The 15,174-nt window shown below is 35.7% G+C and overlaps 1 protein-coding gene across 17 annotated transcripts in view; it reads left to right on the plus strand.

Annotated features, from left to right (window-relative positions):
* The first annotated feature begins 1,439 nt into the window (after positions 1-1,439).
* ODF2L (outer dense fiber of sperm tails 2 like) overlaps positions 1,440-15,174 on the plus strand; it is a 36,135-nt gene continuing 22,400 nt past the window's right edge. For 3 of the 17 annotated variants that reach the window (XM_046022948.1, XM_046022803.1, XM_046022894.1), the window contains exons 1-8: positions 1,440-1,577; positions 3,427-3,675; positions 7,241-7,410; positions 9,847-9,979; positions 10,909-11,037; positions 12,489-12,548; positions 12,676-12,747; positions 13,265-13,381. In XM_046022948.1, the coding sequence (XP_045878904.1) occupies positions 3,646-3,675; positions 7,241-7,410; positions 9,847-9,979; positions 10,909-11,037; positions 12,489-12,548; positions 12,676-12,747; positions 13,265-13,381 (711 nt within the window). In that variant the 5' untranslated portion in view covers positions 1,440-1,577; positions 3,427-3,645. The other 14 variants (XM_046022870.1, XM_046022842.1, XM_046022862.1 and 11 more) reach the window with 14 other exon arrangements.

Genomic DNA, 15,174 nt, shown 5'->3' on the forward strand with positions numbered 1-15,174 from the left:
TAATATTTGGGGAAATTGATTGGCATTTTTGGTGGGCTGGAGGAATTTTTTTTCCATTTAAATAATTTAAAATAAGGGATCTTTCTATCCCAAGCTTCATTATCCAACCAGATTTCAAATTCAAATTTAGATTAGATTAGATTTAGAAGATGAGAGATGCCATATTTACCTGGGCAGTTCAAATAGTTTGAGAATCTAATATAATCATCTTGAGATTTTGTACTGCTTTTCCTTTTGCATGTCTTATAAAGGTGGTTATATCTAACACTGATGCAATTTAATTAAGTATTTTTCACAAGAGAAGCCTAACTTCTGTGTACAATTATTTTATTATGACAAACTAGTAAGGTTAGCTAGAATCCCAGGTAAGTGCTGGAAAACCCCTCAAAATTACTTTCCTTGCACTGATTCCACGTGTCCACTTCCTTTTTTTTTTTTTTTTTTTTTTTTTTCCGCCTTAAACAAGGAAGACTAGCCTAGAGTAGCCGTTAGTTGACTTGCCAGAGCTCATGATCCATCAGCAAGAGATGGATCCGGTCTCCACAGCTTTTCAACATTTGCATATATGGAACAGTTATATGTTCTTTATGAATGAACTCTTAAACTGCCATGAACTTCTTGCTGGACAAGCAACACTGGAAAACAAAACAAAACAAAGATAGCTTTGCTGTAATCATTAATGGAAAATGTTCTTAAATAAAACCAATAATGAAGTATGCCATGGCGTGGCTAAACTGCTCAACTGACATGTGAAAATCGCTCTATTTGCTTATCTCCATGATAGTGCACAATTCTTAACACGAACTTCAAGGTGAGGTGGAAACTTTTCTAGTTTCCCAGGTAAAACCTCGCCTGGCTTGTTCAGGAGCGTAGAGATCATACTCGTTGCCTGTCGTATAGATGTAAAGAATCTGAAATCTGCAAGTCGCTTTAGATCACCGTCCAGGTCCCTAATTTAACAGAAGGAAAGGCCTGGGGAAGACTTCAGCTATACAGCAATACTATACATTTAAAACAAAGTCCCTTTGTAGTCGCGGTTGCTTGGGCTTTTTCAAATGTCCCCTTTAAAAAGCAAAAGCAGGGCAATTCCATGCCAACTGTTAGAAAATGCGGAATCTATCGGTCTTATTTCCTTTTCTAGGTTGATCTCAATTGATATTTTTGGTAACTATATGAAAATGAGGCCTCCTCCGCAAAACAAAAGGTTTGAAGGGCGGGCGGGAAAAGTTTACCCAGAGCGGCAACTGAGAGACAAAGCTCCTCTCCCAGGCCCCGCCCCCTCATTCCCGCCAATCGCAACGGACGCAGGCCCTTGCTTTCCTGAGCCCGGCCAATCGGCCGCTTCGGCTGTGGCCCGACGCAAAGGGCGGGGCGGCCGTTGCCAGAGAAGCCACAGGAGGTTACTAGTGCGGCTTTCGTCCCACATGCACCCGGGCGGGCACCCTTCCACTGCAAGCAGTTCTAGGAATTCGCCTGCTTGCCACCTCGCGTCTTTTGGCTTCCTTTCTAGCTTTTACCTGCGGCACTGCCCCCTGCGTCCCTCTCTCTCCTAGCCGACCCAGGGCCGGAGAGCACAGGTACATGGCAGTGGTTTCCACAAACGTTCGCTGAGGCGTCATTTTCGCGGCCCCTTTGGACCTCTTCCATAGCCGAGCGGCACCGGGCTGACGTCCCGGCGCCGTGCTGACGTAGAGGTCGGGGCGTAGGCACGCTTTTGGGAGGGGGAGTCTTGGGCTCGGACCGCTTCCTTGCGGTTACCGCGGACGCATTTTGGGGTTCTGGAGATAAGGGCTGTGGTGGGTCCGGAAATGAAAGGCCTTAGCGTCCACCCAGAGCTAAACCTCAGCCCCTTTCTGCCTGTACGTGCCACTTCCCCCAGAATTGACCGCCTGGCCTGGGGAAAAGGCAGCGAGGCTCGTACTCCTAGGGAAGATGTGGTTCCCAGGACCCCAGGGTACATCTTAGTTGATGGACTTTTCCAGAACGAAGCCCTTTTCTAGCCGGCCCAGGCAAGGCGGCGTTTCCTTGTGAAACAGTTTTCTTACCATTTGGCTTTCCAGCGACCACCATATAATATATACCCGATTGTGGTAGGCCCTGGGGCCCCTTTAGTGAAGAATACTATGGGAAGCCTCGGAAATTAAGTCCTTCTCCAGGTTCCTTCTAGGTTTCCAGACTCTGTAGGAAACTCCTTCATGTGTGTGGCCTTGGAATGGTCACTTAACTTTCCTAGCTTCAGTTTCCTTAACTGGAAAACGAGGGCAATAATAGTCAATTTGAGTGGTTGTAATAAAAGTGATTAAGTAAACCAGTGTCGGGTTTTGAGTACAGGTAGTAAGGGGTGCATTTTTTTTTTTTTGAAGATTTTATTTATTTATTTGACAGAGATGACAAGTGGGCAAAGAGGTGGGGTGGGGGAGAGGAGCAGGCTCCCTGCTGAGCAGAGAGCCCCATATGGGGCTCTATCCCAGGAGCCTGGGATCATGCCCTGAGCCAAAGGCAGAGGCTTTAACCCACTGAGCCACCCAAGTGCCCCAGAGGTGCATGTTGATTGAGAAAACCATTACCACACCGGGACTGGTATTTAGGGTGTCTATTTCAGAGACAAAGTTTCCCTGTCACCTCACCCATAGTAAGGTTTCAGGTGTTTTTTAATTAATGAGGTGTTTGGAGTAGTTTTAAACACTACTTGGTTAGTTAAAGGAACAAACTACAGAAAACCTGTTTTTGAAATTAGTTTGCTTTCCTTCTGCTTATAATAAGAGTGTCATGGTCATGTTCCTAATTCTTGAACAGCTAGGTATCCATTTTCTGCTTCTCTGTCTTCTACCTTCACGGTTGATGTGTATAAATAATATGGTTTTTGTATCCAAAAAATCCAAAGGTATGAGAAAGTGGCTTTGTTTATATTGTACAGATGAATGAGACCCAAGGAGCTGAGTATAGCAGTGAGGTTGACATAACATCTATCCACTCAGGTCTATTCTTTTGGAAGTCAGTTGTTTTCCCTTGGGCTCTGGTTTAGTAGTCCTCAACTTATGACTACTTTTTTATTTATTTATTTATTTATTTATTTATTTATTTAAGATTTTATTTATTTATTTGACAGGCAGAGATCACAAGTAGGCAGAGAGGCAGGCAGAGAGAGAGGAGGAAGCAGGCTCCCTGCGGAGCAGAGAGCCCGATGCGGGGCTCCATCCCAGGACCCTGAGATCATGACCTGAGCCGAAGGCAGTGGCCTAATCCACTGAGCCACCCAGGCGCCCCAACTTATGACTACTTTGATGATGATTTGTAATGATTCTGTAAAGAACGATCTTGAAGGAATTGTTTTTAAAAGTTGGTTTTATACAGATAACTGAGGCCTGCAAATAATTTAAGGAATGGGGATTGACTCAATATGTTTGTTTGTTTGTTTTTTTTAAGATGAAAAAATTTAAAGAGAAGACCTGGTGGGAAAGCAGTCCCAAAAACGAGTCAAAGGGGCCCTAAATTTTAAAAAAAGCCACTCAAGCAAACAAACAAACAAAAAAACCCACCTGTAAGCACTGCTTCATTCTGTTCAAACCTCCCCACAGCTTGGCTGGCAAAGGTTTCTCTCATGTAGAAGAGGCAACTGAGGCCCGCTGTGCCTGAGAATTGTCCATGTCAGGTGGTTCTAAGGACCAAGAACGGGTGAGTCTGCCTCAGTATTTCATTTTAATATGCTGCCTCTGGGTCAACAAGGATTAGTTAAATTATTTTCAGGCTACATGTACTCTGTTTGAGAAAGAAGAAATAATACTTTCAGGAGATTTTCTTCAAGCTCAGAAGTTACTTTTGGTACTTAAAGGGATAAGCTGTCATTTTCTGGAACAGGTATGTGGAGCAGTCCATTCAGATGGTCATGGGTAAGTGAGCTGTTATATTTGGTCACTTTCTCTACTGATCTCTTGCTATTCTAATTCCTTCATTGCTTTTCAAGTGTTTTTTTTTTTTTTTTTAATCACCAGTGGAAACAACTTTTGATTGCTTCAAAATTTTTTTCTAGGAAAAGAATGCTGGAATTTCATCTCTCTGGGACTCGAATAACCAGTTTCACTGCTTCTACTCTTCTCCCCTCCGTATGCATGGTCCAGTCTCCAAAATACCACTGAATTTATCCTTTAAAGATGCACTTTTGATCTATGGGTATATCTTGCTTAAAATGATTTAATGGTCTGTCTTAACCTTTAGGAAAAAATTCAAACTTTTGAGCTTGGCATACAGTGACCACTTCCATGTGTCAATGGAAGGACAAGTCCAAAGGACGAGTCCTTTGCCACTTGCCCTTTCAAATCATGTCCCTTCATGATTTCCTTCCTCTAGCTTGTACTTGACCCTCTATCCAGAATGCCTTTTTCTCTTCCTTTTTGTCACTCCCATTTGTTCTGCAGGACTCTACAAATTCTTTAGTAAGCTTTGACTAGTGTGAAGAACAGTAAGAGAGATGAGCAGCATTCCTATATCAATTTTGTGTTCTTTGCTGAATATTTCAGTGAATTTTTCAGGAGAACTTGTGTGCTCTTGTTTGAAGCCAGTGGGAGCTCATTTTCCAAGAATTAATGCTTGGCAAAACAAATTGAAATCTTGAGATTCTTATGCTTTTCTCTTCAGAGAGATTAGTTTTAAGTACATATTTGTCTGCAGCTGGTTCATTTACCTAGAGCAATCTAGATGCTAAAGAAGGGCCTGAACTGGGATCTTTCTTTTCTCTGACCCTGGCCAGCATTACAGTCCCTGAAGAGCCATCCCTCAAATGCTTGTTGTTGGCCAAAATGGAACATACTTTAGTGAGTGTAGCTGGGTCAGCGTAAACCATGACCATGCCTGGAAAAAGCTTTAAGTACATGCCTTTTTGGTAGGGGACTGGTAAAGTCATCTCTGTATAGGAAATTTAATTCTTTAAACATTAAAACATGTTTAAATTGCCAGTCTTTAGGGGTTTGGTTATTAAATATGTGTGCAGAATATGTGTCTTTGTTTCACCACCAAGTTGTACAGAAGTATATTTGTCAATTGGCAGTATATTCCATGTAATTGAAAACATTTTCTTGCAAAACATCTGCTTTTCTGTAGAAGAATACATTTGGCTCACTAAAATGATAGCATTTTTTATAAAGGGAGGACTTTTTATGCTAAAGAAAATTGTTGTCCAGCATACATATGTTTTTAGTTATAGTATTGTCACAATACACAAATGTGGAGTGCCTTGGAACCTCCGAACAATTTTTATCCTGGAAAATATTTCTAGATTATAAGAATATATTTGTTGATAATTTCTATGGGTATATCTGAGACTTGACTTATATAGTTCGCTATGTTTTGAGGAATCAGTAGTAAAGATAACATTTCTGAATGTTGAGCTAAGAGTCATTCTAAGATCTCTGTTTTTATAGTGCTTTAATTTTATTTGTTTACCCTTTAAGATCAGACACAGTTATTTCTTACAGGTGATGAAGCAGAAAAATGTAGTACTTCATCTTGTGATATAACTTTTAGAAAAATTGTGTAAATGGTTGCCAGTAGCCCCCAGAGTCAAGTAAGAACTCATTTAAAAAATACTGATACCAAACTGACTACCAGTTGAAGATTCCTAATCCCCTTACATTTATTTTTGAACTTTTATTCAAAATATAGGAAACATTTTTCTTTTAATGATTCCCCCAAAGATAAATCAATGAAGTGAATAAGTAAAATGCTGCCTTTATTCATCACATTCACTGCTCTAAGCTTTGAGTCCTCTCCTTCAATTACTGCTTGGCTTTGATAAGGCTTGTAGGTACTAAGGATTCAAATGTACATAAGGTATTCTTTCTTTAGATTCCAGTGTGCAGAGCAACAAATTTTAAACAAGTGAATGAATGAGGATAAATACCAGTTCCTCTGTGAGTGGGGTAACTATGAGAACCAAACGATAGTACTGTTGATTGCAGTGATTTATCTAGATCATATTCTTCTTCATTCTTAGTTTTGGTTTTACATTTTATTTTTTTTGTATCCATCTATTTTTAATTCTTCTTTAATTCCTTAAGACTTCAGATTGCTCAAAATATTGCTATGTCCTACTAACAGATGTTTCATATATGCAACATTCAAGTAGATCATCTTAGATATCTATAGATATCTGTAGGTTGGTTAGCAGTTCCATTTGTACATGAATTGCTGGTATTTAAAAATACTAACATGCTTCCTCATTGATCTGTATCCTAAATACTTGTTTCTGAAGTGTATAGAACCCTTAGACAAAAATAGATATATTTTTACAGACACTTTCAAAGTGTCATTTAGAACTATAAGTAATTTTCAACCTCTAATTTCTTCACATCTAAAGTACTGAAAAAAAAAAAAAGTACTGAAAATTCCTGAACAAATGTATAATACAGGTTTATAAAAATAAATTACAAAGAAGTAAAATATCTCTGAAAAAATGCAGAAGATATTAAATATAACATTTCATTTTGTATAAATGTAAGATGTATAAATATAAGTCAGGGAGATACAATATATTCAAGTTTTGAAAACACAGCCTTAATGATTGCTGAACCACTAATTCATTACTTAAAATGTAACAGTTCCGAAGAAATTCATTGAGTATTCCTGCTTAAAAAAATGACATCTCTAAGTTTGGGTGAAAACAGTTGTTTAGTAAAACTTAGAAGTATTTGTCATCTGCCTATTCGTTATCACCAAAAAATACCCTAGATTGAGCTGGGAAATAGGAATAAATCAATTTAATTTTGTAAATTTTGTAAACTTTCAAAAGAATAGCTTAATCTTCTTGTAGCTATTGTTGCCAGATACTTTGAAAAATACATGAAATTTCTACTGTTCTAGGCATACATAACATACATTTCCTATTGGGTAGATATAATGAAACTGAGGACCAGAGTTAACCATAATTTTTATATTTATTTTCTAGTATGACTGATTAAGTTATTACAATACTTCAAGAAATAGATTAATAAAAATTTCTACATTCTTGTGGTTATGTAGAAAATAACAAGCCTTTTGGAAACTGTGGAATTGGCAATTGTTGAAGGGTTGTGCAATGGAATTTTGATAGTTTTAAAATTAGTATCACAATGAGTAGCAGTTACAATTCCTGTTTTGTCTGTAAAATATTATTCTTTATACATGTTTAGGATTTTTATCTTATAGGTTAATGATAGAAAAAAGAACCTACTGAAATGATAAGTTTAATAACTAAAATATTTCTTAGCTTTCACCTTATGAGGAAAATTTGTGGAAGCCACCTATAAATCTGTTTACCAAGTTTATGGAGAAACCTGCAATTGATAGAAGTCATTCAGAAGAATTATGTTCCCATTTTACAAGTACACCAGAGGACGAACATTTACCACAAGCTGCCAGTGAAAGTCATCTCAGCTGGTATTCTCAAATACAGCAGGGGATATCTAATTTTCTGTTTTTAGCATTTTGTATTTTGACCATACTGTAAATTATTTGAATCAAATACAGCATTCTTTCAATAATAACTTCTTCAAATCTAGCAATTCATTTGTTTATTTAACGTGATTACAAATCAGTACTCATTTAGCAGAATTGGGCTAGTTTTTTTGGAATCCTAATGAAAGCAAATAAAAATGAAAGTCTTAACTATTGAAAGTTATTGAAGTATAAAGCCTTATAGCTAAGGTAAATGAAAATAGAAATACTATGGAATTTTGGAAATGTAGTTGATGAGTACTAATTCACTGTCGTTTGGAGTATTGCTAGATAACAAATACCTGTCATATTTTGCTATCTCCTTTAGAATAGGGAATACATGGGGGTGCCTGAGTGGTTCAGTTGAGTGTTCAACTCTTGTTTTCGGTCAGGTTGTATGTCAGGGTCATGGGATTGAGCCCCACATTGGACTCCCACCAGTTGGGAGTCTGCTTGAGATTTTCTCCTTCCCTCTCCGTCTGCCCCTCCCCCCAAATAAATAAAATCTTAAAAAACATAGGGAATACCTTGCTATTTATATGACTCATTGCTCACTGAGATGACTGTCTTTTTTTTTTCTTTTAAGATTTTATGTATTTATTTGAGAGAGAGAGAGAACACAAGCACATTTACTCTCCCAGGGAGCCTGTTGCAGGGCTTGATTTCAGGACCCTGGGATTGTGACCTGAGCCAACAGACGCTTAACCAGCTGAGCTACCCACGTGCCCCCCAAAATGACAGTCTCAAAACACCATTATTGTCACTGTTAATAGTATAGTCCATCTTCTATTTAACTTGTTGTAAATGACAATGATATTTGGTCATATATAATCATTCTTGACTTTCTTCTGCCCATGATTTTTAATAATGGACAACTGTCATTTACAGCTAACATCTTACACCCATCACGTTTGGCCAGCAGTAATTAAGAACACAGTCTGCTTTCAGACATAGCCTCTAAGATCCCATCAGTTGTTGATGAGCCATTATATTATGTTTTGTAAAGAAAGAAAAAAAACTGCCTATTGAAGAAAGATACAATTTTTTTTTTTTAAGATTTTATTTATTTATTTGACAGAGAGGGACACAGCGAGAGAGAGAGAGAACACTAGCAGGGAGAGTGGGAGAGGGAGAAGCAGCCAAGCAGAGAGCCCGACTGGGGGCTCAATCCCAGGACCCTCTGATCATGACTCAAGCCGAAGACAGACGCTTAAGAACTGAACCACCCAGGCACCCCGATATGATGCTTTCTTATGACTTGTTATTTTATTTATAAATATTGAAGAAGCTCCTTCAGACTTAATTATACATAGATTTTGACTTCAAATAACTCTATGCTTATGTAAGAATAAAATATAAATGAAGTAAAGTAGGGTATTCTCAAAATTTTCTTATACTCAAAATCTGACTCTTCTGAGTCACTTTTTGACTCAGAGTTGTCCTAGCTATTAAGAGTATTGGTGATGTAGCATTTCTTAGGAGCATCTCTAACTGAAATAAGATTTACTGGTGCTGGGCTCTTACAATATCCAGCAAGCCTGTTTTGGAGTCTTGCTTCTGGAATGTTGCTAAACATTCCTACATCACCAGCTCCTTCAACCCCTCTATGACCCTCCATTCCTAGGGTTTAAAAAGTGCTATACCCCATTTCAGGTATTCTTGAAAGTATTGGACACCTTTAAGTTCTGGGCATGTGCAAGAAAGAACTTAGGACTGCTTCTTAACTACCAAAGATTACAAGAAGGATCCTGATTTCAGGATGTAAAAATGTGACCAAAGAGATGTCTTTTACAATGACACACAGTAGTGTCTAGGTAATCAAAAAGGCAAATATTAATAGTTTGTTTTGAATGATGATAATGTATTATAAAGCCAAGTGTGAAGGATTTTTGAGATCTCGAGAGCTTTAGTTTTTTGTGTTCTGTTTGTTTAGCTTATTTGTTCTTCTGGAGGAATTTTTTGTGAAGGACACGGAAGTTTCAAGAAAGCATTAGGGAATAAGGTCTAGAAAGACAAATCTTTTGGGTTTAGAGAAGGGAGAAGATAGGGAAGTAAAAAAGACATAAACATATTTCCACAAATCATTTTACAAACCAGGAAAGAGATGTTGAACAATTATAAGCAGCACAGTGAAGCATTGCTGTTGGTGGTTTTTGTGTGTTACATATCTAAATGTTAAAAAACTTTTTCTGTGTATATTAAGTATAAAAAAATAGGGGAGTATAGGAAAAATTTGATACATTTTTAGTGACAACTTACTGTTATATTCTGGAGAGCAGTTTGTGTAACTGATAGTTACACTGTGCTATATTTGCATAAAAGTATAACTACTTGATGTGACAGATTTAACTTAAATTTTATTTGTATATATATAATTAGTCTAAAACAGGACATCCTAAATGAAAAGACTGACCTGGAAGCAACATTTAAGGAAGCTGAGTTGGCAACCTGTTCTGTAGAATTACTTTTGCCATTATTTAAGGATACCATTGAAGAGATTAGTTTTGAAAATGTGAGTATCTGACTTGTGAACATCTAATAAAATGTACAACAAGCATAATACTCAGGACACATTAATTGCAGTTATATCTTGACATAGTTATGGACACATACGGGTATTTGATATAAAAAATTGAAGGTTTATCAGTCTCCTATGTCATTAATTGCAATTTTTTTCTTCAAAGATAATCTCAGGCATGCATTTGATAAGAGGCTAAACTGGAAAGCATGTATCTTGGTGCTTGATTTATCTGAAGTTCAACTACAGAGTCAAATATTTTAAGAGTGAATTTAAACTAAAATATTCTAAGATGAAATATATCTATTTTATATAGTGTTGTATGGAATAGAAACTTGTATTCCAAAATTTCAGTGTACTAAAGTTTGAGTTAGAGACAAAAAATAAATTGTATTCTATTAGCTTCATTACAAAAAATGCCTGAAGTACTTTAGGACTTAACCTCTTATTTTTATTTTATTAGTTTAATATATGATGTACTTTAATATACTATTAATAGGGGCACCTGGATGGCTCAGTGGGTTAGGCTTCTGCCTTCAGCTCAGGTCATGATCTCAGGGTCCTGGGATCGAGCCCCGCATTGGGCTCTCTGCTCAACAGGGAGCCTGCTTCCCCCTCTCTCTCTGCTTACTTGTAATCTCTGTCTGTCAAATAAATAAATAAAACCTTTAAAATATATATATATATACTATTAATAAACTTGGCAAAATTTACTCTTACCATATGCAAAAAAATGATTTTGTGGCTAGAATAAAGTATTCTTTGATACTTTACAGCAACACTGTATTTTAGATGTTTTAATACTGTAATACTTAATACTTAAAATACAGCAACGCTGTATTTTAGGTGTCTTAATGTATCTTTAAAAAAATTTGTTTTAATGCTGTATCTTAAAAGGGTATGTGGTTCTTACATTTTGTCAGGCTGATCTTTTTGCATCCAGTTTAATGAAGATCTCTAAACAGAAGGAAATATTAACAAAAGAATTAGACACTTTTAAACGTGTAAAACAGACTTTGGAACATCTTCTTAGAAAGACAGAATACCAACAAGTAAGGACTCCTAAGCACTAATGTAATAGATGTATTTCTCACTTGAAGGATTTGCTATTTCTCAAACTGTAGAAATTGAATTATTGGTAAATTTGAAATGGAAATAATTCTTGAATTTTTGTTTGAAATGGAAATCATTAAACTAATCCTTACTCTTAATGTTTCACAAATAGTTCTACATGAAAGCAGCATGTTTTTATAGGAAAAACACTTGTATTTTCTATCTCAAAATTTTTCATTATTTGTTATATTTCATCTCATCTGGTTACAATAAAATTTTCTTAGAATTTAAGCTCCTTCGTACCATTGTATTCATGCATTCATTAATCTTTGGGGGTTAACAGTTTGTTGAGAGAGAATTCACATACCATACAATTCACCCATTTAAAGTGTACAATTCAGTGATTTTTAGTGTATTTGCAGAACTGTGCAGCGATCACCACAGTCAATGTTAGAGCATTTTCATCACCACAAAAAGAAACCCCGTGGTCTTTAGTAGTTTGCCTACCACCCAACCCCACCCACCCCTCCTTACCCTATTATCTGCTTTCTGTTTTTATGAATTTGCTGATTCTGGATATTTCATGTAAATAGATTCACATAAAGTGTGGTTCTTCATAACCGCCTTTCATTTCATATAGTGCCTTCAAGGTTCATCCATGTTGTAGCACATGTCAGTGCTTCATTCCTCTTTATTACCAATAATATTTCATTATATGACTATTCCATTTTTCACTTGTCCATTACTCAGTTGATGGATATTTAGGTTGCTCCACTTTTGGGCTGTTATGCATAAAGCTGCTGTGAACATTTATTTACAAGTTGTTTATACCCAAGAGAAATGAAAATATATGTATGCCAAGCAATTCCACTCTGTCCCTCTACATAAGTCCAAGAGTGGGCTTCATGCAGTCCATGAGCCCTCTGAAATTGTGTGTGCAATTTTGCATTATATGTACATGGCATAAATGCTTTTGGGTGAAAGGAATTTATAGCTTTTTCACATTCTCAAGCAGGAGTATGACCCTCAAAATGAATAAACATTTTTCTATGTTCTCATTTAAAATATCTACATAGAATTTTTTAACCAATGTGCTGCGATTCTTTAAAAAAAAATACTTGGTTGCCAGAATTAAGGTTGTTTATATTTTTTACTACTTATAAGCAGCCCAGTGAGCTTCCTTTGCATACAAGATTTTTGTGGGTTTTGTGTCATTGACTTGTACTGTCTGAGGTGTTATTTAGAAATTAGTATATAATTTCATAAACTGTGGGCAAAAGATGATTTGGAACACTTAGGCAGAAATCCATATGATGACCTTTTTAAAAATCTGAACAGTGTGTAATAGTTGTCCGTATTAATTTCTTAAAAGATGCTTATTACTTTTTCTACTTTTATATGTAGAGAAATATGTTTGTTGATACTGGTTTATAATATCTTTTTTTCATAGGTAGGGGACAGTTTATCCAGCATGTTAGAGAAACTAACTGATAACGAAAGTGAAAATACTGTAAGTCTTTTTATACTTCGTGTCTATTCTGACATTTTTTACTTATATGCTGCTTGGTTTTTTAAAATTAGCCAGCATTATCCAAATTGTGATATTTCTTCTAACTCTTACATTATATTTGCCGAAGACTCTTAAGAAGAAGGTACTTGAAAAGGAGACCTATATTCAAGAACTTTCTTGTTTGTTTCAGAATGAAAAGGTAAGCAGATTTTGAGCTTAATTCATTATATTTTCTTAATATTGACTCCTTCTTTTCCTTCTTACCATCCTGGTCCACATATCCTCAGAAATAAGCACAGAAGCGTTTTTATATTTGGATATTTTATTAGTTTTTTTGAAATTTCTTTTTTAAAGATTTTTTATGGTATTTAAGTTAGGGTAATTGGCATAAATCACCATATATTAGGAACTATGAATAAATTTGTATTTCAGTTTTAGTGTAAATTAAAGAAGTTTAGTGTTTGTAGGAGCATTTTAGATATAATTTACTTAGGCTAGGTAGGACTTTTTAAAAGAGGGTATCGGAGCCATTAAATAAAAGGGCAGAGGGGGACACAGCCCTATAGTTTTATATACAATTTATAATGGGGTCATAGTTAATGTAAAATGGTACTTTACTTTTTGTCAACTTTTTAGATCATATCTAAATGTGGATAAAGTTAAAGATTGTGGAGAAATATATCAAATAACACATTTTTTTGTTTTGTCTGTTACAGGCAAATGCTTTGAAAGCTAACCGTTTTTCACAATCAGTAAAAGTGGTACATGAACGACTACAGGTCCAAATTAATAAAAAGGAAGCAGAGAATGATAAATTAAAAGAACACATAAAGGTTATAAATATTCAGTCATTTTTTATAGCTTAAGTGATAAAATTAATGAACAACTATAAAGCCCTTCCTTAGTTCTGGAATTTGGTGGTTTTGGAAGAATTCAATTTAAGTGTTGCCATGAGAAATACATATTTGAGGCAGATCTTAAGATTTCTGGCCTTTCTAAAGATTTGGTTCTAAATCCCAAGATGGAAATACTCTCTCTGTTTAATACTAGTCTAGGAGGAATTTATAGAGCTTGAATTACTTTAAAAATCTTTCCCATTATATAGTTAATTTATGTTTATTATGGAAAATTTATAAAATACAAAGGAAAAATTTAAGATAATTTAAAAACAAAACCATTATTAATATTTTGGGATATAGTATTCCTGTCTATTTTCTACATCTATACATAAATACATACATTTAGTAGTCAGTAAATGTTTATTATTTTTATGTTTGTCACTAATGGTTAAAACTTTAAAATTAGTTACTTAGCGCTGGTGTTTAGAAAATTGAGTAACGTTCTTGTTGTGCAGTTTTTTTAGCAGTGTCATTAAGGGGAATATTTTGGCTTAAACTCAGTGGTTTTAGTGTTCTTCTGGAAGCCTCACAGGCACTTTGAAATAAGAACTTGAGGTCGCCATGACATGACACAAGCTAACTGGATCTATTGTCATTATTTTTGCCAAAAGAAAAGAAGCAATGTTCTTGCTTAGAGAAGGGTACAATGATAACCCACACTGAGTGTGAGGACATCAGTGTTAATTTTCTGGTTGCTTTTGCACTCCTGAATCATGGCAGATGTTTGCAACCTGTGGCATATTTCAAGACTGCGCTTGGGGTGTTTTGGCTTTTTTTTTTTCTTCAAGGGTAAAAAGCTTTTGCCCAGTAAGGGGACATTAAGCAGACTTATGCAAAATTTAAATTTTGTCCTTTGTCCTCCTACATGAGCTTTTAAGCACTTTCCCCCAGGATTCCTTGTGTCCTTTGCATGGGTGTCATAAGGCATTACAGATGAACATGTGATTTGACACCTGAGATAATCATCTGTCACAATTTATCTTTTTTTTTTTTTAAAGATTTTATTTATTTATTTGACAGAGCGATCATAAGCAGGCAGAGAGGCAGTCAGAGAGAGAGGAGGAAGCAGGTTCCCTGCTGAGCAGAGAGTGCAATGCGGGCTCCATCCCAGGACCTGAGATCATGACCTGAGCCTAAGGCAGAGGCTTTAACCCACTGAGCCACCCAGGTGTCCCGTCACAATTTATCTTTTACAAGTTTTAATTATGTCCTCAAATAGCAGTTGGAAAAATTTTTGAAAGCATTTTCTTCAATTTAAAAATGAAATATTAAGTGATTTTTTAAAGTTAATTTTAACAATTTTCATAGGATAATTTAGAGAATGTAAGACTAAAATCTTAAGATTTTGCCATCACATTCTCCTAATACTATGAGTTTAAATTCCTGTACAAAATCCCTACTGTTTAGAAATAATTACAAGAAGTTACATTAGGTTACTGATTTTTTTTTACCTTCCCTCCAACACGCAATTTTGAAATTTAAGGCATTAATTCATTATTGGGATTGGGGGTCAGAATTTAGTTCTTCGATTTAGGTTTCACAGGGTTCTTTTTGGAGTACAAAGATAATGAATTCAGTTTGACAACATAAATCTCGCTTAATAGTTTTGACATAGTTGAGTCAATTCGTTGTAATAGGTCTTTAAAAAATTTATGTTTTAGTTCTCTGAGAAGTATCCTAAAGATACTTTAACCCATTTTTCTTTCTAGATCTTATAATATAGCAGT

Source organism: Meles meles, chromosome 1, assembly GCF_922984935.1.
Source record: "Meles meles chromosome 1, mMelMel3.1 paternal haplotype, whole genome shotgun sequence".
Classification (NCBI taxonomy): domain Eukaryota; kingdom Metazoa; phylum Chordata; class Mammalia; order Carnivora; family Mustelidae; genus Meles; species Meles meles.